At 45.3% G+C, this 26748-nt stretch overlaps 1 protein-coding gene across 5 annotated transcripts in view; it reads right to left on the reverse strand.

Moving 5' to 3' along the window:
* The window catches only part of LOC133411982 (receptor-type tyrosine-protein phosphatase N2-like), a 149588-nt gene that overhangs the window by 116024 nt on the left and 6816 nt on the right, over positions 1-26748 (reverse strand). The window contains exons 4-10 of one of the 5 annotated variants that reach the window (XM_061694912.1): positions 22690-22804; positions 22521-22629; positions 19864-19990; positions 19006-19290; positions 18860-18900; positions 17133-17473; positions 9831-9917 (exon numbers count right to left, since the gene is read on the reverse strand). In XM_061694912.1, coding sequence (XP_061550896.1) covers positions 9831-9917; positions 17133-17473; positions 18860-18900; positions 19006-19290; positions 19864-19990; positions 22521-22629; positions 22690-22804 — 1105 coding nt within the window. Of the gene's footprint in view, positions 1-9830; positions 9918-17132; positions 17474-18859; positions 18901-19005; positions 19291-19863; positions 20138-22493; positions 22630-22689; positions 22805-26748 lie in introns of all 5 variants that reach the window. The other 4 variants (XM_061694910.1, XM_061694911.1, XM_061694908.1 and 1 more) reach the window with 4 other exon arrangements.

Here is a 26748-nt window from a genome sequence, read left to right on the forward strand (position 1 = left end):
TGTGAGATGCATCTTCAAACAACAGAAGATTAACAAAGCGGCAGGACCGGACCATGTGTCCCCATCCTGCCTCAAAGTCTGCGCGGACCAGCTCGCTCCAGTCTTCACTCAGATCTTCAACAGATCTTTGGAAATGTGCGAAGTTCCATCCTGTTTCAAACGCTCCACCATCATTCCAGTCCCCAAGAAACCTGCAATCTCTGGTCTGAATGACTACAGGCCTGTCGCTTTGACATCTGTGGTCATGAAGTCCTTTGAACGTCTCGTGCTGGACCACCTCAAGAGTGTCACAGGTCCCCTGCTGGACCCCCTGCAGTTTGCCTACCAAGCGAACAGGTCTGCGGATGATGCAGTCAACATGGGACTGCACTTCATCCTAGAACACCTCGACAGTGCAGGGACCTACGCGAGGATCCTGTTCGTGGACTTCAGCTCAGCGTTCAACACCATCATCCCTGAACTCCTTTCAACCAAGCTTCTCCAGCTCAGCGTCTCACCTGCCATCTGCCAGTGGATTTACAGCTTTCTGACGGGCAGGACACAGCAGGCTGGGGGAGGCCACCTCATCCACACGCAGCATCAGCACTGGGGCGCCCCAAGGTTGTGTCCTCTCTCCGCTGCTCTTCTCTCTCTACACGAACGACTGCACCTCAGCGAACCCGACTGTCAAGCTCCTGAAGTTTGCAGATGACACCACTGTCATCGGCCTCATCAAGGACGGTGACGAGTCTGCATATCGACAGGAAGCGGAGCGGCTGGAGCTGTGGTGCGGCCGACACAACCTGGAGCTGAACACGCTCAAGATGGTAGAGATGATCGTGGACTTCAGGAGGCATCCTTCGCCACAGCTGCCCCTCACGTTGTCCAGCTGCCTTGTGTCAACCGTCAAGACCTTCAAGTTCCTGGGAATTACAATCTCTCAGGACCTGAAGTGGGCGACCAACATCAACTCCGTCCTCAAAAAGGCCCAGCAGAGGATGTACTTCCTGCGGCTTCTGAGAAAGCACGGCCTGCCACCGGAGCTGCTGAGACAGTTCTACACAGCGGTCATCGAATCAGTCCTGTGTTCTTCCATCACAGTCTGGTTTGGTGCTGCTAGTAAAAAGGACAAACTCCGACTGCAACGGACAATCAAAACTGCTGAAAGGATTGTCGGTACCCCCCTACCTACCATTGAGGACTTGCACGCTGCCAGAACTAAGACAAGGGCGTGCAAAATCATCTCGGACCGTCTGCACCCCGGTCACCAGCTCTTCCAGCTCCTTCCCTCAGGTAGGCGCTACCGATCAACGCAAACTAGAACTAGTAGACATTCCAACAGCTTCTTCACTCTTGCAATCAACTTCGGAAACACCTAACCTATAATTCCATTACAACAAGCTGTAAATTTTTTGACTTGAGTTCGTTGTCACATTTCTGTGGGGCCAATTATGTATTAATCGTGCACTCACTGTAGTTGTCTCGCCATGCTGCACTATTTGCATATACTGGCCACTCATGCCAGAGTAGCATCTGCTCCATTTGCACACTGATTGAGGAGTATCTGTAACATTTGCACAACCAACATTGTCCCAGATGATCGCACTACTCGTCATTTTAAACCGCATACACTCCCTGAAGTCTCAGCGCCCTTTGCACAATGGTCATTGCACCGGACTATTGCAATATTAGTCATTCGAACTGCTCTAAGTGCTAGAGGACTCTGCATCTTTTTGCACAATTGTTTTTTGTCAATGTCTTTATGTCCCCAAAGTGTTCTGTAAATTGACTGTCTGTTGTACTAGAGCGGCTCCAACTACCGGAGACAAATTCCTTGTGTGTTTTGGACATACTTGGCAAATAAAGATGATTCTGATTCTGATTCTGATTCTTGCCCACAAAGACAAATCCGGCTCCCGCAGGGGATGAAGATGGCCGAATAATCCCGGCTGCCAGTTATTCATCCACATACTCCTTCATAGCCTTGTGTTCCGGCCCTGAAAGAGAGAATAACCTCCCTCGTGGGGGTGTAGTTCCAGGCAGCAAGTCAACAGCACAGTCATAAGGTCTGTGGGGTGGAAGGGATTTGGCCTTGGACTTGGAAAAAACGTCTTTAATGTCCTGGTAACAGGTGGGCACTTGAGATAAGTCAGGATCCCCATATGAGGTCTGTGGAATGTCATTTGAAACATCAAGCTGCTCTTCGGCTGTTGTCGTCTCGTCGGAGGGGGTTTCAATATCTGGTGGACTGGGAGGGCTACGGGCCTGAGGAACGTTCATGGGTACCGTCTGCGTTTATCGTGGATAACTCGCTCATTCGGGACTTCCACGTTGCGCATCCAGGGGCTCCGGGGCCGTTGGCTAAGAATGTCGTGGAGGTGAAAAGAGTATCAGATCGAGTGATGAGGCTGAAATTTGAAATTAAGGGTGTTATGTGTAATGTGATTAGTGGCTATGCCCCACAGGTAGGATGTGACCTAGAGGTGAAAGAGAAATTCTGGAAGGAGCTAGATGATGTAGTTCTGAGCATCCCAGACAGAGAGAGAGTCGTAATTGGTGCAGATTGTAATGGACATGTTGGTGAAGGTAATAGGGGTGCTGAAGAAGTGATGGGTAAGTACGGCATCCAGGAAAGGAACTTGGAGGGACAGATGGTGGTAGACTTTGCAACAAGGATGCAAATGGCTGTAGTGAACACTTTTTTCCAGAAGAGGCACGAACATAGGGTGACCTACAAGAGCGGAGGTAGAAGCACACAGGTGGATTACATCTTGTGCAGACGATGTAATCTGAAGGAGGTTACCAACTGTAAGGTAGTGGTAGGGGAGAGTGTGGCTAGACAGCATAGGATGGTGGTGTGTAAGATGACTCTGGGGGTGGGGAGGAAAATTAGGAAGACAAAGGCAGAGAAGAGAACCATGTGGTGGAAGCTGAGACAGGACGAGTGTTGTGCAGCTTTTCGGGAAGAGGTGATACAGGCTCTCGGTGGACGGGAGGAGCTTCCAGAAGACTGGACCACTGCAGCCAAGGTGATCAGAGAAGCAGGCAGGAGAGTACTTGGTGTATCTTCTCTCCTTCTGAAAGGAGAGAAGGAGACTTGGTGGTGGAACTTCACAGTACAGGAAATCATACAAGGAAAAAGGTTAAGCTAAGAAGAAGTGGGACACTGAGAGGACCGAGGAAAGGCGAAAGGAATACATTGAGATGCGACACAGGGCAATGGTAGAGGTGGCAAAGGCAAAATAAGAGGCATATGATGACATGTATGGCAGGTTGGACACTAAAGAAGGAGAAAATGATCTATACAGGCTGGCCAGACAGAGGGAGAGAGATGGGAAGGATGTGCAGCAGGTTAGGGTGATTAAGGATAGAGATGGAAATATGTTGACTGGTGCCAGCAGTGTGCTTGCTAGATGGAAAGAATACTTCGAGGAGTTGATGAATGAGGAAAATGAGAGAGAAGGGAGAGTAGAAGAGGCAAGTGTGGTGGACCAGGAAGTGGCAATAATTAGTAAGGGGGAAGTTAGAAAGGCATTAAAGAGAATGAAAAATGGAAAGGCAGTTGGTCCTGATGACATTCCTGTGGAGGTATGGAAGCATCTAGGAGAGGTGGCTGTGGAGTTTTTGACCAGCTTGCTCTGAGGAATGGAGGAAAAGCGTACTGGTGACCATTTAAGAACAAAGGTGATGTGCAGAGCTGTGGCAACTATCGAGGAATAAAGTTGCTGAGCCACACAATTAAGTTATGGGAAAGAGTACTGGAGGCTAGACTCAGGACAGAAGTGAGTATTTGCGAGCAACAGTATGGTTTCATGCCTGGAAAGAGTACCACAGATGCATTCTTTGCCTTGAGGATGTTGATGGAAAAGTACAGAGAAGGTCAGAAGGAGCTACATTGTGTCTTTGTAGATCTAGAGAAAGCCTATGACAGAGTACCCAGCGAGGAACTGTGGTACTGCATGCGGAAATCTGGAGTGGCAGAGGTATGTTAGAATAATACACGACATGTACAAGGGCGGCAGAACAGCGGTGAGGTGTTCTGTAGGTGTGACAGAAGAATTTAAGGTGGACATGGGACTGCATCAGGGATCAGCCCTGAGCCCCTTCCTTTTTGCAGTGGTGATGGATAGGCTGACAGATGAGGTTAGACTGGAATCCCCATGGACCATGATGTTTGCAGATGACATTGTGATCTGCAGTGAAAGCAGGGAGCAGCTGGAGGAACAGTTAGAAAGATGGAGGCATGCACTGGAAAGAAGCGGAATCAAGATTAGCCGAAGTAAAACAATATAAATGAGAGGGGTGGTGGGGGAAGAATGAGGCTACAGGGAGAAGAGATAGCAAGGGTGGAGGACTTTAAATACTTTAAATACTTGAAATACTTGGGGTCAACCATCCAGAGCAATGGTGAGTGTGGCCGGGAAGTGAAGAAACGGGTCCAAGCAGGTTGGAACGGGTGGAGGAAGGTGTCAGGTGTGTTATGTGACAGAAGAGTCTCTGCTAGGATGAAGGGCAAAGTTTATAAAACAGTGGTCCGGCCAGCCATGATGTATGGATTAGAGGCAGTGGCACTGAAGAGACAACAGGAAGCAGAGTTGGAGGTGGTGGAAATGAAGATGTTGAGGTTCGCTTTTGGAGTGACCAGGTTGGATAAAATTAGAAATGAGCTCATCAGAGGTACAGCCAAGGTTCGATGTTTTGGAGACAAAGTTAGAGAGAGCAGACTTCGATGGTTTGGACACGTCCAGAGGAGAAATAGTGAGTATATTGGTAGAAGGATGATGAGGATGGAGCTGCCAGGCAAGACAGCTAGAGGAAAACCAAAGAGAAGGTTGATGGATGTCATGAGGGAAGACATGATGGCAGTTGGTGTTCGAGAGGAGGATGCAGGAGATAGGCTTACATGGAAAAGGATGACGCGCTGTGGCGACCCCTAACGGGACAAGCCGAAAGGAAAAGAGGAAGAAGAAGACTGTCATGGGTATGTGTTCCGGTTGTTGTCTTCCCCCTGTCTCATACATAGCTGCTCCTGAGAGCATCTTTACCACCTGTGCCTCGTTCACCCTAATTACCCCTTGCATTTAACCTCGTGTCTCATTCTTTCTAGTCGCCAGTTCGTTGTACCCTGTCGTCGCGTTCCAGCAATCCTTGTTTCCACATCACAGACTCACATTAAGACTAGACCCTGTTCCAATTATCGACCTCGCCTTTTTGCCTCACGTTTTTGGATACTGTTGCCTTTTTTTTGGATTGCCTGCCTCTGTACCAACCTCTGCCCGTATATTAAACCTCTCTTTTTGAAACTGTCCATTTGTTTTGGAGCCGTGCATTTTTGGGTCCTATCTTCTGTTCCGTTCATGACAATCGCCTCCGCTTCACCCTCCACTGTACCAAGGACAAGTACAAAGGAGCCGAGAGCCTATGCAACGAGGCAGGATCTGGTTACTACGCAATGAAGATCATCTTATCCACATTAGAGAGGGGAATGAATGTAAAATGGCTTTCAATACCCCGTTGGACACTTCGAGTATCTGGTCATGCTCTTTGGATTAATCAACGCCCCCGTCGTTTTTCAAACCTTCATCAATGACGTCCTCCGTGGCATGCTTAACCGGTTCGTTTTCATCTATCTTGACGACATATTCATCTTCTCCCGCTCCCCCGCAGAAAATCGCCAGCATGTCCGTCAAGTCCTCCAACGCTTTCTTCAGAACCGCCTTTTCGTGAAACCTGAAAAATGCAAATTCCACCTCTCTTTCGTTCACTTCTTGGGATACATCATCGCCAAAGGACAGTTACAACCAGACGCAGCAAATATGGCCCACAACTCCAAGCTCACCTGTCATCCCGGCATCACCCGCACCACCCATTTCATCCAGCAACACTTCTGGTGGCCCAGCCTAGCTAAAGACACCTCATAGTTTGTCCTAGCCTGCTCCGTCAACCCCCAGCTGGTCTGCTGCGCCCCTTACCCTCTCCGCCCTTGGTCCCACATCTCCCTGAACTTCGTCACCGGTCTACCCCTATCTGAAGGTAACACTGTCATTCTCACCATTATTGACCGGTTCTCCAGGGGTGTTCACTATGTACCTCTTCCCAAATTGCCCTCTGCTTTTGAGACTGCTAATCTTGTCATCCACGTGTTTTCCCTGGTATCCCTGTTGATATTGTATCAGACTGAGGTCCTCAGTTCTCATCCCAGGTCTGGAAAGAGTTCTGCACGGCGGTGGGCGCAGCAGCCAGTTTGTTTTCCAGCTATCACCACCAAACCAACGGCTAGACGGAGCGGGCAAATCAAAACCTGGAATCCGCTCTTCGTTGTGTTGCTCGCCATCCTGCCTCCTGATGCACCTTCCTCCCGTTGGTGGAATATGCCCACAACTCCCTCACCAGCTACGCCACAGGTATGACTCCCTTTATGGCATGTTATGGTTTCCAACCTCCGTTGTTTAAAGATCAAGAGCATACTGTGGCGGTTCCCGCAGTAAGGGAGCATCTTCGACGGGTCCAGTCTGTGTGGAAGGACGTCAGGGCTGCTTTAACTCAGTCAACGGAGAAAAATAAGTATCTGGCGGCTCTTCATCGATCCCCTAATGCAAGGTGGGTCAGATGATTTGGCTCTACTCCCGTGATCTCCCACTCCTAACAGAATCCTGTAAGCTCGCTCCTCGCTACATTGATCCATTCCCTAGCACCAAACTCATTAATGCCACCTCGGTTCAATTGAAACTCCCCCAATCCCTCAAGATCCATCCAACATTCCACGTGTCTCTGCTTAAGTCTCCACGAGTACCCTTAGCCCTCCCGCCGTTCCCCCTCCATCACCCTGTGTCATCGATGACCAGCCGGCCTTTACGGTGTCTCGCATACTGGATGTGCGGCCCCAGGGATTTCAATTCCTAGTAGACTGGGAGGGATATGGCCCTGAGGATCGCTCCTGGATGTCACGCAAGCTCATTTTGGACGACTCGCTATGCAACGAGATGACCATCCCAAACATATATCACATTTGTACGAAAAAAAAAAAAAAGCTTGTTATGGTTAGGTTTAGGGCTAGGGTTGGGGCTTAAGCCGGTTTAGAGTGGGTTATGGTTAGTGGGGAAACATTAACGCTGCCACACTTAAGTCACATACTTTTTTTCCCGTCTTGAAGCAGTAGAGTGTGTTCTACAGGTATACAACAGCCAAACAGAGTGCAGCAGCACATGTCCTGGAGCGAATAATATTGGAGCAGGGCGTGTCCTGCCTACAAACTATGTCAGAATCCCAATAGTGCTTATCTGACATCCTCCCCAATGTGGCGCCTGTGTGACATGATCCCCCATCCCAGGTAGACGTTACATCACCTCAACTCATCTCTGAGTTAATGCGGCTAAGAGCATCTGATGCGCTAACCTCACTCACGGTTATGTCATCATCGCGATTGGATCATTCCAAATGTTCTAGGAAATAGCGTGTGAGTCATAGTGTGGGTGTGGAGTGGATGTTTGGGTCAAGTGTTGCAGGCACTTTGCTGCTGCAGACAGGAAGTTTGCGAAGCCACGGTCGCCTCTGCTACACTGTACAAAATTACAGTAGTAAGAACATTAATAAAATCAAGCAGGGGAAAACTGTCCTCACAGCTTGTGACATACAGGGTGTAAGGCTGGGCGATTAATCGATTTAATTGATAAATCTCTTCTTGGGGGCCACATAAAAAATCCTGTCTCTTATATTTCTAAGAGATGTTTGGGGATAAACACATTTGGTGATTTTATTTTAAGATGCCCAGTATGCGTTACAAACAGAGCTGGAGACCAGCTTTTAGTGAAAAGGATGTCAAGCAGAACAGTGATTTTGATGCAATATTGTTTAGGTTTTGTGACACTTCAAACTATAAAACAACAAAAACAAGACTGAAGGGGGGCTTTTTGATGGAAAATCGTTTATATTATCATCCATCCATGATCTGTACCGCTTATTCTCACAAGGGTCGCGGGCGTGCTGGAGCCTATCCCAGCTATCACTGGGCGAGAGGCGCGGTAATTTAGAGTTTTCAATCAACCTACCATACATGTTTTGGGGATGTGGGAGGAAACCCACGCAGGCACAGGGAGAACATGAAAACTCCACACAGGCGAGGATTTAAACCCCGTCCGCAGAACTGTGAGACAGATGTGCTCACCAGTCGTCCACCGTGCCATCTTTATATTATCATTTAAACATAGTTAGCTGAAAATGATCATCAGTGGATTTCTTAACATGGCATTCCCCATTCACTCCATGAACTGTGTCATCTTTTCTCACGATTGGCGACCCACACTTTCTTCTACCTACTGGAACACATACTCATTCATACCATACCTATACATAGTCTGTTGCCGTGTCAGGTGCCTAACCTTGTTTGACTCCCAACGTGTTGGCATTTCTCGCCATTATAATGAACATGACAAGCTGAGAATCACCGCCTAACCTTTATGTTCTACTCAAAAGCTGACCTGATTTCAAATCCAAAGCGGTGCAACGCTGTCCTTTTCTGGCATCTGTTTGTACTAATTCACAGACAAGCTGGGTGAGACCCTCTTCCACATCGACCAGTTGAAAAACATTCTTGAGAAATAAATACACCAGTGGCAGTAAAAAGTTTGATTCCAGTTGACGAATATAAACGTCCACAGCAGTGAATGAGTTCATGTGTGGCGCCTGACATGGCCAAACACGAATACCCCACAACTTAGCCGAATACCGTATTTCACGACCATAAGGCGCACTTAAAAGTCTTACATTTTCTCCAAAATGAACGGGGCACCTTATAATGCGGTGTGACCTTATGTATGCGCCAAGTTCAAAAATCTGTAAATGTTGTGTGACTTTGATGAGCGCTCTGCTTGACTGACTGGGAGCATTCCCTGCCAACACGCTGCTTATTTAGAGGAAAGGCGGACGTGACTGAGGACACCATGCGGTCGTTAAAGGGGGAAGGGTGCGCGTGAATACCTGATCACAGTGAATACCTGATCACAGTAATTGTATGTTAAAACACAAAACTTTAAGTCACAGGTATTTGGAACTATAAAATATAGTATGCATCCATTTTCTTTATGGTTTATCCTCACAAGGGTCGCGGGCTGCTGGAGCCTATCCCAGCTATCTTCAGGCGGGAGGCGGGGTACACCCTGAACCGGTCGCCAGCCAATTGCAAGGCACATAGAAACAAACAACCATTCACACTCACATTCACACTTACGGGCAATTTAGAGTCCTCAATCAACCTACCACGCATGTTTTTGGAATGTGGGAGGAAACCGGAGTGCCCGGAGAAAACCCACCCAGGCACGGGAGAACATGCAAACTCCACACAGGCGGGTCCGGGATTTGAACCCCAGTCCCCAGAACTGTGAGGCAGATGGGCTAACCAGTTGTTCACCGCGCCGGCAAAATATAGCATTGCACGTTAAAATTTAATCAACTCTCGAAGACCTATGAATGATTACCGTTCCATTTTTTACAGGAGCATAGTAATGATAAAATTTATACTTAGTCCCCACCATCACAATGAGTTATGTATTTTTTCACTCTCAAATTCTTCCTGCGGGCCGGATTGTACTCCCTTGTGGGCTGGTTTTGGACCATGGGCCATATGTATGACACCCCTGTTCTAGAACCATGGGTGCACAGGGGTTGTTATGTAAATTTGCACCAATGTAATGTTCCAATTTGACTAAATTCAGAAGGTTAAGGTTAAGTTTTCAGAAATGGATAACTAAAGATTGACTTGGTTGTTTAATACAAACATTAAAAAGGCAATTTGCCCTCTTTGAATTTGTGAATCAGATGAAATGAAAAAAAATAGAGAAGGGGTTAATACGTACGACAACTCTGCAAAGTCGGTGATTTGGATTTTGGCCATGCGAGCCAGGATTTCCATCATATGCAGACCTTGGTCTGTTTGTAGACTGCTGAAGAGGAAGAGGCAAAACAACAATAAGAATCATCACAAGACATTGTCAACATCTTAACTGGAGGTTCTGTCGAACACAACTAAAACTACTGGCTGATAAACGCACTTACTGGTGCCCATATAACTATTTTGTGTGTACATTTTTTATTAAGATTTTGTGTAATCTTTAGTTGAACTAAATTCTTAATTTACTTTGTATTCTAAGTGTCAGTCTTATTTTGTATTTGATGAAAACATATTTTGCATAGATGGCGACTGGTTAGCACATCTGCCGCACAGTTCTGAGGACCCGGGTTCAAATCCGGCCTCCCTTGTGGGGAATTTGTATCTTCTACTTGTGCCTACGTGTTTTCTCTACGTAATGCGGTTTCCTCCCACATCCCAAAAACATGCATTGGAAACTCTAAATTCCCCATAAGTGTAGGTGTGGATGTGAATGTTTTTGTCTGTGTGTGCCCTGCGATTGGCTGGTGACCAGTTCAATGTGTACCCCGCCTCTTGCCCAGAGTCAGCCCAACGTGCCTGCGACCCTAGTGATGATCAGCAGTACGGAAAATCGATGGATGGATATTTAGTATATTTTTTATCCATCCATCCATCTTCTACCGCTTATCCGAGGTTGGGTCGCGGGGGAAGTAGCTTTAGCAGGGATGCCCAGACTTCCCTTTCCCCAGCCACTTCATCCAGCTCTTCCGGGGGGATCCCGAGGCGTTCCCAGGCCAGCCGAGAGACGTAGTTTCTCCAGCGTGTCCTGGGTCGTCCCCGGGGTCTCCTCCCGGTGGGACGTGCCCGGAACACCTCACCGGGGAGGCGTCCGGGAGGCATCCGAATCAGATGCCCCAGCCACCTCATCTGGCTCCTCTCGATGTGAAGGAGTAACGGCTCTACTCTGAGATCCTCCCGGATAACCGAGCTTCTCACCCTATCTCTAAGGGAGAGCCCGGACACCCTGCGGAGGAAACTCATTTCGGCCGCTTGTATCCGGTATCTTGTTCTTTCGGTCACGACCTACAGCTCGTGACCATAGGTGAGGGTAGGAACGTAGATCGACCGGTAAATCGAGAGCTTCGCCTTTCGGCTTAGCTCCTTCTTTGCCACAACGGATCGATACAAAGTCCGCATCACTGCAGACGCTGCACCGATCCGCCTGTCGATCTCCCGTTCCATTCTTCCCTCACTCGTGAACAAGACCCCAAGATACTTGAACTCCTCCACTTGGGGCAGGATCTCAACCCCGACCTGGAGAGGGCACGCCACCCTTTTCCGACTGAGGACCATGGTCTCAGATTTGGAGGTGCTGATTCTCATCCCAGCCGCTTCACACTCACACCACATCATCTGCAAAAAGCAGAGATGCAAGACTGAGGCCACCAAACCTGACCCCCTCTACGCCTCGGCTGCGCCTAGAAATTCTGTCCATAAAAGTTATGAACAGAATCGGTGACAAAGGGCAGCCTTGGCGGAGTCCAACCCTCACCGGAAACGAGTCCGACTTACTGCCGGATATGCGGACCAAACTCTGACTCCGGTCGTACAGGGACCGAACAGCCCGTATCAGGGGGTTCGGTACCCAATACTCCCGAAGCACCCTCCACAGGACCACCCGTGGGACACGGTCGAACGCCTTCTCCAAGTCCACAAAACACATGTAGACTGGTTGGGCGAACTCCCATGCACCCTCGAGGAACCTGCCAAGGGTGTAGAGCTGGTCCACTGTTCCACGGCCAGGATGAAAACCACACTGCTCCTCCTGAATCTGGGATTCAACTTCCCGACGGACCCTCCTCTCCAGCACCCCTGAATAGACCTTACCAGGGAGGCTGAGGAGTGTGATCCCCCTGTAGTTGGAACACACCCTCCGGTCCCCCTTCTTAAAAAGGGGGACCACCACCCCGGTCTGCCAATCCAGAGGCACTATCCCCGATGTCCACGCGATGTTGCAGAGGCGTGTCAACCAGGACAGCCCTACAACATCCAGAGTCTTGAGGAACTCCGGGCGAATCTCATCCCTGCCACCGAGGAGCTTTTTAACCACCTCGGTGACCTCAACCCCAGAGATAGGAGAGCCCACCTCAGAGAACCCAGACTCTTCTCCCTCATGGGAAGGCGTGTCGGTGGAATTGAGGAGGTCTTCGAAGTATTCTCCCCACCGGCTCACAACGTCCCGAGTCGAGGTCAGCAGTGCCCCATCCCCACTATACACAGTGTTGATGGTGCACTGCTTTCCCCTCCTGAGACGTCGGATGGTGGACCAGAATTTCCTCGAAGCCGTCCGGAAGTCTTTCTCCATGGCCTCACCGAACTCCTCCCATGCCCGAGTTTTTGCTTCAGCGACCAACAAAGCTGCATTCCGCTTGGCCAGCCGGTACCCATCAACTGCCTCAGGAGTCCCACAGGCCAAAAAGGCCCGATAGGACTCCTTCTTCAGCTTGACGGCATCCCTCACCATTGGTGTCCACCAACGGGTTCGGGGATTGCCGCCACGACAGGCACCGACCACCTTACGGCCACAACTCCGGTCGGCCGCCTCAGCAATGGAGGCGCGGAACATGGTCCACTCGGACTCTATGTCCCTCGCCTCCCCCGGAACATGAGCAAAGTTCTGTCGGAGGTGGGAGTTGAAACTCCTTCTGACAGCGGATTCCGCCAGACGTTCCCAGCAGACCCTCACAATACGTTTGGGCCTGCCACGTCGGACCGGCATCTTCCCCCACCATCGGAGCCAACTCACCACCAGGTGGTGATCAGTTGACAGCTCCACCCCTCTCTTTACCCGAGTGTCCAAGACATGCGGCCGCAAGTCCGATGACACGACCACAAAGTCGATCATCGAACTGCGACCTAGGGTGTCCTGGTGCCAGGTGCACGTGTGGACACCCTTATGCTTGAACATGGTGTTCGTTATGGACAATCCGTGACGAGCACAGAAGTCCAATAACAGAACACCGCTCAGGTTCTGATCGGGGGGGCCGTTCCTCCCAATAACGCCCTTCCAGGTCTCACTGTCATTGCCCACGTGAGCATTGAAGTCCCCCAGCAGAACGATGGAGTCCCCAGCGGGCGCGCTCTCCAGCACCCCCTCCAAGGACTCCAAAAAGGGTGGGTACTCTGAACTGGTGTTTGGTGCATAGGCACAAACAGGTCCCCCCAACCGAAGGCGGAGGGAGGCTACCCTCTCGTCCACCGGGGTGAACCCCAACGTACAGGCGCCGAGCCGGGGAGCAATAAGTATACCCACACCTGCTCGGCGCCTCTCACCGTGGGCAACTCCAGAGTGGAAGAGAGTCCAACCCCTCCCGAGAGGACTGGTACCAGAGCCCAAGCTGTGCGTGGAGGCGAGTCCGACTATCTCTAGTTGGAACTTCTCGACCTCACACAACAGCTCGGGCTCTTTCCCTGCCAGAGAGGTGACATTCCACGTCCCTAGAGTCAGCTTCTGTAGCCGGGGATCGGATCGCCAAGGTCCCCGCCTTCGGCTACCGCCCAGCTCGCATTGCACCCGACCCCTATGGCCCCTCCCACAGGTGGTGAGCCCATGGGAAGGGGGACCCACGTTACCCGTTCGGGCTGTGCTCGGCCGGGCCCCATGGGTGCAGGCCCGGCCACCAGCCGCTCGCCTTCGAGCCCCACCTCCAGGCCTGTCTCCAGAGGGGGGCCCCGGTGACCCACGTCCGGGCAAGGGAAAACGTAATCCAATAATTTTTCTCATCATAGGGGTCTTTGGAGCTGTGCTTTGTCTGGTCCCTCACCGAGGACCTGTTTGCCATGGGTGACCCTGCCAGTGGCGTGAAGCCCCTGACAACTTAGCTCCTAGGATCATTGGGACACACAAACCCCTCCACCACGATAAGGTGACGGCTCAAGGAGGGGGTATATTTTTTAATTCATGTTAATGATTTTTTTATTATTTTCAATTCAATTGTATATTCAAATTTGTTATATTTTTTAAATTTCATTTAATTTGTAGTGCCATATTTAATTTCATAAAATGTTATTATTTTTCAAATTTTTGACTTCAATTAATTTTTGGTTTAACTTAAACTTTGTGTAATTTTTAGTTCAATCCAATTCTTCATTTATTTTGCGCTAGATTTTGTTGTTCTGTTTGTGTTTTTTATTGTATCAAAACAAATGTAGTATAATTTTAATTCAATGCCTTTTATCCATCCATCCATCCATCCTTTTTGTGAGCCGCTTATCCTCACTAGGGTCGCGGGGGTGCTGGAGCCTATCCCAGCTGTCATTGGGCAGGAGGCGGGGTACACCCTGAACTGGTTGCCAGCCAATCGCAGGGCACATACAAACAGACAACCATTCGTACTCACAGTCATGCCTCCGGGCAATTTAGAGTCTCCAATTAATGCATGTTTTTGGGATGTGGGAGGAAACCGGAGTGCCCGGAGAAAACCCACGCAGGCACGGGGAGAACATGCAAACTCCACACAGTCGGGGCCGGGGATTGAACCCAGGTCCTCAGAACTGTGAGACTGACGCTCTAACCAGTCGTCCACCGTGCCGCCTCAATGCCTTTTATTGAATTTTTATTGTAATTTTAAATTTAATTAAATGTGTATTTTAATTTTTAGTGTATTTTTTATTTAACTTCATTTTCATTTCATTTGAAGTGCCATATTTAATATAATTTTTAAAAGAAATTATTAATTAAATTTTTGTTTGTTTTTTTTTGCTAATCTTTAGTTCAATAAAATTCTTCATTTACTCTGTACTGTAATTTCTTGTTTTTTATTTAATCAAAACAACTTTAGCCTAATTTTAATTCAACACAGAATCTTTATTGGAATTTTTAATTGAATTAAATTTGTATTTTAATTTTGAGTGTATTTTTAATTTATTCACACTCTTATTTGATTTGGAGTGTCATACAGTGGTCGCCCGCATAGCATTTTCAATTTCACCTCTTTGCAGATTTTCTTTTGGAACCTATCCTTTGTTATTTGCGGAACCTCCCACTTCTTCTCTTCTTTTTTTTTTTTTTTTTTTTTTACCCAATCCCACCTCATTCATGTGTTTCTTTTTTTGGGACTGTTTTTTTTTTTGGGCGGGGGGCGTTCATGACAATTATAAGGGAACGTCAGTTATTTTCCCAATTTACACTCAGTCTCGGTCTTGATGTATTTTTTAATATTTTTTTATGTGTAATATTGGTTTAATTTTTAAAAAATCCACATTTTTTGTGTTATTTGTGATAAGACTTGTGGTTTAATTTTTGGGATTTTTATCTTTATTTTTTTGTGTAGTTTTGTTTAATTGTCAGTTTAATTACATAAGCCATTGAAGCTTGTGCTGGGGTCTTTGAAACTTTGGAAGGGTAAAAATGCGTTTCAAATGATATTAAAGTGTTTTGGGATCATTTGGGCTATACAGTGCCCAGTCAGCAAACATAGGTCGTACTAACATCGGCCTTAGAAAGCAGTTCCTCATGTCCGACAAGCACTGGCCGAAAAGCATGTATTTCCCAGCTTCATTAAACATCTCAGCAAGGTCGGTTTAGCGGCAGCTCGGCTGACCAGTCCCGAGTTGTGTGGGCAGGAACTTAGTGGTCTTCGAGCACAGCGGCACAGCTGCATTGATTGCAGCACAAGCACCCAGTTCGCCACTAGTATTTTTCAGTTATCATTTCAACTAAATTGGCAGAAAATGACAATGTTGTCACAAGTAATTAAGTTGTGTGTAACTTTAGGAACAAACAGAGTGTGCCAGGAGCCCATATCCCATCTGCCAGATTTACACACATATTATAAAGGTAACTCAACTAGTAATAAATGGGGGTTATTTTCACGAACTAGTACTACAGAATATAAATCGGTGTGTGTCTGATTCAAAAGCCAGCAATGTTTTGTGATATTTCTTTAATTTTGGAAACGGTTTGCCTTTCATTTCCACCATTTTCTCCGATTTTTTTTTCAGTACAGATTGTGGTGTAACCGTGTTGGTTTATTGGCATGCTTTTATTTTGAAGGCCTGATTGTCCAGGCTACCGGAAATGTGCGACAAAGATTGCTGAGTGTTGGCGAAGGTATGGGAGGTACAGAGTTGGGTTGGTGACATCGTCAATAAAAGACTTTACATTGACTAAGTCTTCTTGCTTTCCCATGAACCCACAGAATACAACACAGATATAGTTTACTGATGTTCATCAATTGTTATTATATTATTATGTTATATATTATATATACATATCGCTTTTTCTTGTTTTTTTTGTTTTGTCTGTAAATAAAGTTTATTAACCTGAATTCTGGTTCTTCATTACAAACACAAATTTAGGTTATTTTTAAGCCAGTATTATTTTTTTACATCGGATAGTAAAATGCACTGAAGCAACCTGCTTTGCTGCTCTGTGGGGTGATGTTTATAGAGTAGTATGATTTCCAACACACCTGGGGCAAGTAAATGCAGCACTGTGTGAATGGAGCAGAAAGAGAGGTGAAGAGACGTGCCATCTTTTAAGAAGCTAAACGGTCTGGCGAATGAGTTAAACAGCAGACGTTACAGTACAATTGAAAAGGTCCGACGTGAATGAATGAAGGTCACATGATTAAAACCATATGAAGAGGCTACCCTGGCTAACGCTCCAGCTTCAATCCTTCAGACGTGTGGTGGTAATTAGATTCAATGCCGATGTCTCTGTATTGCCAATGAGCTCTCCCTGTGACATCATATTGATGGAACTTTGTATGACGGGCCGACATTGTTGCGATGTTTGCTGTCTGGGTAGTCCCTTGTTTATCATAGGGGTTACATTCCAGAACCCCCCGCGATAGACGAAAGTCTGCATAGTATATATTTTAAAGCTCTATGCATAAAACCATAACAAAATCTGCATATGAGGTGCAGCGGGGTTTTTTTTCTTTTTTTTTTTGTCCATCTCGGTTCATCTTCCTCATGCTCTACACTGCAGTATATGTGACTTTGAATGATTGTGCCTTCAAAAGCCTCAAAATCTGCAATATATTTAAAAAGCTGCAATATAAAATTAGATATGTACGATATATATCTGTCTACCTCTCACTCTCTCATTATATATAGATACAGTTATATGTAGAGAAAGTTATACACACACGATTTAAAACTCAGTGAAACAGTGGGACCACAAAAAGTGAACTGGGATATGGCGAAGGATGACTATTTAAATTTAGGCTTTAAACTATTATTAAAGGCAATTGTTGAACGGGCAAGGGTTGCGTGGACTCACTCTGTGTCTGTGATGACATATCCGAAGTCGTTGTCCGCCTCCTTCCCGCCGGCCTTGACATCCAGCTGGAGTTCGTCGGGCATCTTCTGCCGCGTTTCCTGGTATTTGACCGCACCCGGTTGCGGGGAAACCTCCTTCACCCAGCCCACTACCTCAGACATTTCCTCCACCGACTGTGTGGCATCCTTCTTCTGCACCAACACGCCTGTCTCGCTGGTGCGGCTGCGGACATTCTCAAGGCCCATCCGACGCCGAGGAGGAGAAGCCGTGGATGACAAAGAGGAAGAGGCTCTTTGGTCCAAGTAGGCCAGAAGTTTGCTGAATACGTCTTCACCACCAGCCTGGAAGCAAAATTATGTCAGAAAACACTTCTAATTACATACAGTGTTAGGTTTAGCCAGTTAGCACAACACCAGAGTGCCTTTATTTCTCATACACCATTAGTGTTAACTTTAGCCTGCTAGGACAATCATATCATGCCTATACATACGTTAGCGTTGATTTTAGAAAACACAACTGTAGCAAAATATTTTACATATACCATTAGCCTTAGCCAGCTAGCACAAGCGTAGATCGTCTTTATTTTACTTAAACGTTTACCATAAATTTTAGCCAGATAGCACAGTGCCTCTATTTTACACACATTCGGCTTTAGTTTACATATATTTAACCACCTAACATGACTACCGCGCACCTCCATTTTACATCCACCATAAGTGTTCGCTTTAGACAGGTTAGACAATCACGAAGTGTATCTATTTTACATACACCGTCAGCTTTAGCCAGCTAGTACAACTGTAGTGGGCCTTCATTTTTCTTACCCTTTTAATGTTACTTTTACCTGGCTTGAACCACCACACAGGACCTCTTTATTTCAGCTTTGGCGAGCTAATACAAAGCAAAGTGCCACTATTTTAAATACACTGTTAGCATTAGCCAGCCAGCATGACCGCAGAGCACCTGTATTTTACAGCAATCAATTAATCAAATTTGATTCATATCGCACTTTTTATACTTTTCATAAAAATGCAACCCAAAGTGCTTCACAAATATTAATAGATATACTGGTAGGATTCATTTAAGCCACCCAACTGTTTTATATCCACTTTTAGCTTTAACCAGCTAGCATGAGTGCAGTTTACTTCTCGTTTAAATACTGCGTCAGCTATAGCAAGCTAGCAGGACTGAAGCACACTTCTAGTTTACGTATACCCTTAGCTTTAGCCAGCTAGCACGACCGAATGAGGTATGTTTCTATAAAGTAGGCATGCAACAATTCATTAATCATTAATCTACAAATTAGGGATGTTCGATACCTCTTCTTTTCGACCAATAACAGTACGAGTATTCACTCTTAAGGAACTCACTAATACCCAAGTACGGATACCACTAGTACTTTTGATACATGAAAGTTCAATACTAAATAAATAATAATAAAATGACATAATTGTTAACAAAGCTCTTTCTTTCTTCTCAGCGCACATGATGATATGCCGACGTATCAAACTGCCGCAGTGTAGCACCAGCTAATGGCAAGTAAGATTTTTCTGATTTTCTTGACTTATGTATTGGTGGCTGGTATCGAAAGCACTTCACCAGTACCCAATAGCTTGAATCAAATAAGGGCGGTATTGGCCCGATACCAGGACTTGCCCACCCCTACTATAAATCGATTAATATTCTTACAGTCAAACTACATTTGTAGATGAAATGTCAAGCAGGCTTACCTTGTCCTTCGCTTGGTCATCGTTAGTCAGCGATTGGACTTCTGTTGGTAGAGAAAGATTCACTTATTTCCTCATCACTTATTTCAGTCATCTCTCAGTATTCACGTCATTTGTGATTGACAGTTGTCTTGCTTGAGTGGTGGTACCTTGAGGTGGATCAGAAGAGGTCATCAAAATTGGAGCGTCCTCTGTAATCTTCTCCTCATCTCTGGGAGTCTCCTTCCTTTCTTCTTCCTTCCCATCACTCAGCTCACCTCCCAAGTCTCTCGGCCCAGATCGGATGCGTTCCTGGTCCGCGGTCCGGTCCTTGTCCACCACTTGCAGGGCGTCCACAATGAGGTTGGACAGCTGGTCCATGTCATGCGGCGTCAGGTTGTCCACGTCCAGGTGCTGCCTGCCGATGTTCCTTAACACGTTCAGGATGAATTTCTCTGCAGCAGGAGATTTGAAGAAAATGAAGAAAAACAAAATCTCATTTTTTTCCAAATTGATGTGTGACCTGTCTATGGTGTTTCCCATTATGTGTTAGCATTAAGCTTGTGAAGGGCAATGTTGTGTGGTTGTTTTAAATACACAACATGTAAATCTCTTTCTTTTGTGCTACGTTTGATAGTAAAACCTCATCTGGGAGTAGCAATAAGCAGCTTGAAGGCTCTTTTTCAAAAAATTGTTCACTAATTATAAATACCAAACTGCTGCTTGTTGTGAAGCGAGTTGACTCAGTCGCTGCCACCATATAGCGCTTGTATCTCAAGACTGCGCTGGCAACTCAGAGCAAAAAAATCATCCTGACGATGACTCAGATCTACAAAAACCTGTAAGTCGAGTGAATCATACCTCAAGGCACCACTGTATATGAATTTTTGCTTTTCTTACTCGTGAGTGTATGGATGTGAGTTTTCAATTGACATTTTTGGTCTAAAATGCCTGTCTATAATTGACTGTTGGGATAATTTGTCGCATGACAAACCATCACACACTTGTCAAGAAGGTCCAGAACTTACCATCTACTACTGTGAGAGGGTCCTTGGCAGATGCTCCTGGAGTTTTGGGTCTAGATTTAACGTTCTTGGGGGCAGAAGCTTCCGTTCCGTGGGTGTAGACGGGTCTGAGGCGGGCCAAGGTGTCGGGCTGCGTGGAGAAAAGCTGCCTCAGGGTACTCAGGAGAACTTGGAGCCTATCCGCGGATGTGTTCTGTTTCACTTTGAAGGATGAAGACGCCTTCAAACTCGTCGGATCTGACACGGAGCTGTACAGGTCTGATTGGACTAGACTGCTCTGGAACACAGATGTTTGGTCACGTTCGCACATTGTGAAGTTTACTTATTTTAGTTTTTTTTATGGGTCTACACATGGTAGACATGTCTACTAAATTTCATGTCGCTAAGTGAAAATGGCTTCGCAGGCTGAATTTTACAAATATTCTGGCATGGACTACCAAGACAAGTTTTTGAGTATGGGAAATCCCTAAAATAATACCTGTATCCAAAAAGTATTACATTGATTTGTTTCCCTTAAAATTCTAAACATAATGCTCCATAATGGCAAAGTGAAAAAATATTTTCAGATGAAAAAAAAAAAAACCAAGTAAGAAATTAAATATCATGTGTACAAGTATTCTCCCCCTTGGTTATAATAGCGATTATTGGAAATTAATTTTGTAATACAGCTGTAACATGAAATATGTACGAAGTAGGGTTCGCGATGCCCGTTCACCACCAATGGCTCAATGAAACAGGATGTGACGAATCAAAATTGCCTGCGTCAAACCTCAAAAGCCCTTCCTGATCAAAGTTAAAGTGAGCGCGCTCATTCTGCCGTGTCTGAACTTAGTGCTTTAGTTTTTTCGGGGCTTCATAAAATGCTTCAATCCGCCGTCCGGCCGTTGCTGGCTAAGCAGTCAGTCTCACGGGTTTTCCCTGCTGCGGGGAGCGGCGCATCGGGGAAGACAAGACCTGATACCGCATTGGCGCCGCATTGAAGCATGCAGATTTATTACCGCGACGTATGTTTGAAGTGTCGACGGTTAATGTGCCCTGCAATTCACAATAGTCCTCGCAGCTAGCGAGCTGCCTTCTTCATCAAAGCACGACCCGCCAAGCAGCAGCGGCGGCGCCGGCTCAAAGCATGGCCGTAGGTAGCTAGCTTGTTATTTGGGGGCCCAAGGCGAACATAGTTCGCATCCCCTTATGTAATTTAGACCACTTTGTCCTGCTTTTTAAATCTTTTACAATTATCTGACAGATAGTTTGCCTATTAATATTTACCGGTACCACCAAAGATTTAGAATATCAATGTTTATCTTCAACTAAAAAGTTTGAATTTGAGAAAATTCTATTTCAGGTCCTGAAGATCCTTTTTGAGGATTATCAAAGAGTGAATCAATTGATCACTTTTACTGCAACTGATAAGATCATTAATCAACATTTAATTTGGTTTAGCATTCCAACCGCTTTTATACTGCCATTATGGTGATGAAAAGTGTCACTTGTGTCACTCTTCACTTTATCTCGATACTTGGTTGACACTGACAGCAGTAACACACGTGAAGTTGTGGCTAACTATACACAAGTGTAGCTCGGAGGTTTTTATACTGTTTAACAACATTGGCTAAGAGGTTTCATGACTCAGTGCCAAACCCGATAAAAGTTTATACAGAGTGGCCTCGAGATACTACTTTAATTAATTCCGCGACCAACGCACTCGTAGATCAAAACACTCATATCTTAAATCATCTTTCCCTCTCGAAATGAACGGAAATGCCATTAATCCATTCCACCCTCCCCAAAAAAACAAAAAAATGTGGTCAAGTTTGTTAATAAGAAAAATAGCCGACAGCCGAACAGAACGTAAAGAATAAAACAGTTTGTACACCATGATTTTAATGCTTCAATCTAATTCCCCGTGCTGCTCCTTCTGGTGTGCCTGCCTTGGCCATTGGTGGGCAGTATAACGACACAGACGCAACACAGTAAGAGTCGCCAGGGTTTCAGTGATTTGTATTAAGTGTATGTGTGACCATCCAGCAGCAAACCGATCAGAAGTTGCATGGCCGTGAGCTACCTACATATCTTGAAAAGGCATTAAAAAAGCTTTCCAATGATTGTGGTAATCAGCTAACATTTGGTGAAGATAGTGGATGTCCGTTTGAAGATTGGAAGCGGCGTTTCAACGTTAGCGGAGTAACAAGGATGTTTTGTTTACATCATGAGGGACTATACGTCCGTGTATACATGTAAGAACATACATTTGAAATAAATCCGCGGCTGCAGAGAACCCCGAGCTTTCTGCTGATACCAGAAAATTATGTGGTTTTCCTTGTTTTGTGTGCGGCAGCAGCCGATGATTGTCGTTGATTTCTCGTCATCATCAGACTTTTCTCATGGAGATTTCGCTGTACCCTCGCAATAAAAGCATTTTATTTAGGCATTAAGGTAAGAAATTCACATCAATTCCAACAGGAACGTGATTTTTCTTATTTTTCTGGAGTTTGAATCACATCTGGAAATTGATCTTCCTTACGTAGTCAGTGCTTTATGGGCTCTAGTGCGACTTCCAATCGGTTTCATACTGGAGGGTCACATATTGTATGTTATGTATGTAGGTTTAATGGTATACAAATCTACTTTGATACCGTGCTTAGGCCTTCAGCGCTGCCCACCTTCGGGAGGAGTCCGAGACGCTGGAGGTATGTGTGCAGGTTCCTACTAAGCTCGGCCTCCAGCGGCTTCAGCCCCTGGACCACCGGGTCCATCGCTTTGGCTGCAGGCCTGCGAGAGAAGTCCATTTACCCACCAAGCACCATTTCCTCAATGTCCCTAATGTCCTACCTGCTGTCTGTGTTGTCGGCGGAGGCGCTCAGTGGCGGCCAGTGAGGAATCCTCCTGACTTTGGAGAGTCCTTTAGCCAAAACATGCTGGGTGGTGTCATCCTCCCATGTCAAACCTGCACACCCACAAATACATATCCAGAATTTTTCCATCATAGAAGAATAGGGCTGCGAGATATTTTGTTTCAGCATCGTCATTGTGATGTACATGTGTGCAATAATCACATTGCAGGATCTGTTGCGATGTTGGTGTTCTGTAATATAGTCAATCAAATGTACTATTAAAAGTGACCAGCAGAGGGACCTGTTTGCTCTGTACACACATTTTCTATTTCGCTCTTCAGAATGAAACGACTGTAGGCAGGTGGCAGCTGCATGAGGTGCATTCAGGGTAACACTGCGTAAATGGGAGTGAATGTGTTCTTTTGTAATACAGGACATAGTTGTAAAAATGAATTACCAGGAAAACTATTTGTATCAGATTGCTTTAGTTAAAACACTGCACGATCACACTGTGATAATATGGAATTATTTCTATTTGTAAGAGTCATTATTTTGTTTTTTAGTCAGCCAGAGCTGCAAGGAATGCAAAGTTATCAATGTTCTTTCACCAGCGTTCCTGTCAAACTGTGTTGCGTGTTATTGTTTGCACATTCAGGACAAAAGTCCTGTTTCTGTTTGAATTCCTCTTTTTAAAAAAAATAAAAAATAAAAAAATCACCATTTAAGCAACATGTTTTTCCTCATGTTTTTGAGATTGTAGGGTGAAAGCTTCAGTTGGCTACTAGTGTGGAATCAAAGGGTGGCAACAATGGGGAAATGAAATGCCACTATTTTGAGGGTAATAGCCCATCAGAAACATATTGGAAAAAGAAAAAGAATGATGAACTCGTTCGTTTATGAACTGGTCAACTTAGCTCAAAATTTTGAATTATGAACTATGAACTGAAATGTTCTCTTGTATTATGCACATTTTTTTACCCCAAAAATTGTCAAAAGTCAATAGTGGTCATTATACATAGGTATGGGGAAAAAAATAAAATAAACGTTCACATTTTATAAATGTATGCCGCCATCTAGAGGTTATGGAAAAGCGGTACACTTTCATTCCAATATGCCACCGCCACCTAGAGGTTTTGAGAAAGGTGTACACTTTCATTCTAATATGCCACCGCCACCTCGAGGTTATGAAAAAGGTGTAGCCTACACTTTCATTCCAATATGACAGGGGTACGTATGATTGCATATATGTACAGTTGTGCTTATAAGTTTACATACCCTGATAGAATTTGTGAAATATTGTCTTTTTAAAAATACAACTGATGACTGAACAACAACCATCATTAATGTATTTATGGTTCTGTTTTGTTTAATGATAATGCTTTTCTGAAATGCTTGACAGTTTAATTTGAATCCCATTAAAATAAAATTAAATGCATTTCGCCTGGACCTTCATGTTTTCTTTCAAGAATTGTACCCGTCTTACAAATTCTTACAAAAAGTATTACGTGTTCAAATGAAGTGCTTAACTTCAGAATAATTATTTGAAAAAAACTAACAAAATACTGATAATACTGCATGTTTTGATCATATGGGTAGAAGAAAAATCCATCCATCCATTTTCTGGACCGTTTATCCTGACTAGGGTCGTGGGCGTGCTGGAGCCTATCCCAGGTATCTTCGTGCGAGCGGCGGGGTACAAACTTGTTTTTTTTTTTTTTTTTTTTTCCTGTTTGACTGTTAGGTCAAGCAGAATGGAGGATCTGTATCCCTTTTTAAGCTTTGGTTTCTTAGTATTGTAATGGATATTTATTTAGAATCACAGTCGATCAGTTGAACAGAACAAAGTTTCTAGAGGGGAGTGCGAAAAGAAGACAAAAGACAAAGCACTAATTGTAAACAAGATGAGAAATGTAAATCATTATATATCTAGAACAATGAACCATTAGATATGCGTGTGACAGTAGTGCTACACCCTATAAGGGAAGGACAGGACACGCTAGGACAGGACAAGGACAAGAGAAGCATGCAGGACAAGGGTCGTGAACATGGCGGTACAACTGAAGTGTGGTGGGAGTGACTATGTAAATTATAAGTCTATATGACTTATAATTTGAGTGAGGGGATACCCAAGCAATTTGCATATTCATGAGTTATTTGTCGTAATAAGTGAGTGGCCCCACACCCAGCGAAAAAGTCCCAGGGGTGTGTGCCTGCGGTCACATGCAAGTTAATTAACACCGTTTCACATGCACAATGACTGACAGAAGTGTCCTGTAATTACTGTGCCTGCACCGCGGTGGCTGAGGACCCCACCCAATCATCGAGAGGCGGAATCGGGTCCAGGAGTCCACCCGAGAGCAGCCCGGCGGACGGGACACGTCCCACACCGAAGGACGCAGGGTGGTCCACCCGCCCCACCGAGGCGCCACAACAATCGGCCACCCGGAGGAGGCCGCAGGGATTTGAACCCCAATCCTCAGAACTGTGAGGCAGATGTGCTAACCAGTCGGTCACTGTGCCGTCAGCCTCGTAATAATAACTCAGTCATTCGTAATTGCACAAACTAACCACTGATGGCAAAGAAGGTGGTCAAGTTCTTTTATGACCTTTCTTTGACATTTTAGCTTGGATGTCGTCACTCAGCATCAAAACAAGCAATTACCGATTGCTGCTCATCTCTTGGCAGTTCCGCACTGCGTGTAGCGTCTCATCATCAACTGAGGCTTGGCCGGCACAGCTGCTGAACAATCGCAATCAAATTGCCATAAAGCAGCTACTAACATGCGTTAGTGGTGTGCTAACAGACAGGTGGCTAATAAAGCGAGTCAGACGTGTAGTTTGGGAGCAGACCACAACACGGAACACCTGCACAGTTGACATTTTATCGCCTCACATGCATGTGTGGTATCCAAACAGCTCATTTGCATCATTAATTCCAACTCGTCATGCTGGAATATTGCGTCATTAATTCCACCTCGTCATTCTGGATTATTTCATGAAATGATCAACACATTTTGTTACGTAGTATTTTTACAACTTCTTACAATGGTACAACTGCATTTTTCTATCAAACTCCTTTAAGATGTCAATCAAAGCTAAATGGCATCATCGGCAAATGACACAGGGGGCGCTTCTCTGGTTTCTGTCTCCCTCTAGTGGACAGCCTTTGAACTCTTGACATGAATGCAGATTATTTTGTATTTTATACATATTATACATTTCACAATTTAAAACAGTTGTCTTAACAATAGCCTTTAATTAAAAAGGTGAACCTTGAAGCTTGATTCTTGTTTGCCTGGGAAAGAATGTCATACAGAAATGTAATGTGACCAAATCATATGTTGTCATTTTAGACCCCTGTGGTCACCATAGGGTTAATTGCATGTACTTGAACCCCTATCCTTGTGGATGTGCGATGTGATGTGAACTCTCAGTCAACTGGGTGAGTGAAACACTAAAATACATCTATGCCAACATTGAGAATGCTAACAAGGTAAACGGTTGGTTGCACCTTTGCACTGATGGTTTTTAGCGTTTATTTTAGTCTTCAAACCAACGTAAGGGCCGATGACAAAAAAAAAAAAAAAAAAAGCTTAACATTGGGCTCAAACTTCACCGTAGCAACTTTACGTCAAATGAAATGGGACAAAATTCGCATAAACGTTGTCCCAGAGCATCACTAACACTAACCTTGTCCCTCATCGGTGGGCAGGGAAAAGAATCAGCGTTTTATAGCATTTGGTTCCATCCATTTAAAAATAACAGGTGCCGTGTGAAGTTACTTTTCGTGCCAAAACGCTGAGTTCTGGTACGTACCTTTCAAAATAAATGGCTACACGCTTAAAACAGGAAGTCAAGTTAAAATTTGCACATATAATCCATTTGACGTGATGAAACAGTCCCAAGTAACTATTTTAAGAATGCTAAATTTTGCTTTTAGCTGAAACATTAATTAAATTAAGTCAATTGGGTTAGTTCCACACACATTGCCTTTTAGTTCATAGGTTTGATATTGATACTGGTTATAAAGAACCTCGAGTCAAATGTTAATTTTAGT

The sequence above is a fragment of the Phycodurus eques genome, chromosome 13, assembly GCF_024500275.1.
Source record: "Phycodurus eques isolate BA_2022a chromosome 13, UOR_Pequ_1.1, whole genome shotgun sequence".
Lineage (NCBI taxonomy): Eukaryota > Metazoa > Chordata > Actinopteri > Syngnathiformes > Syngnathidae > Phycodurus > Phycodurus eques.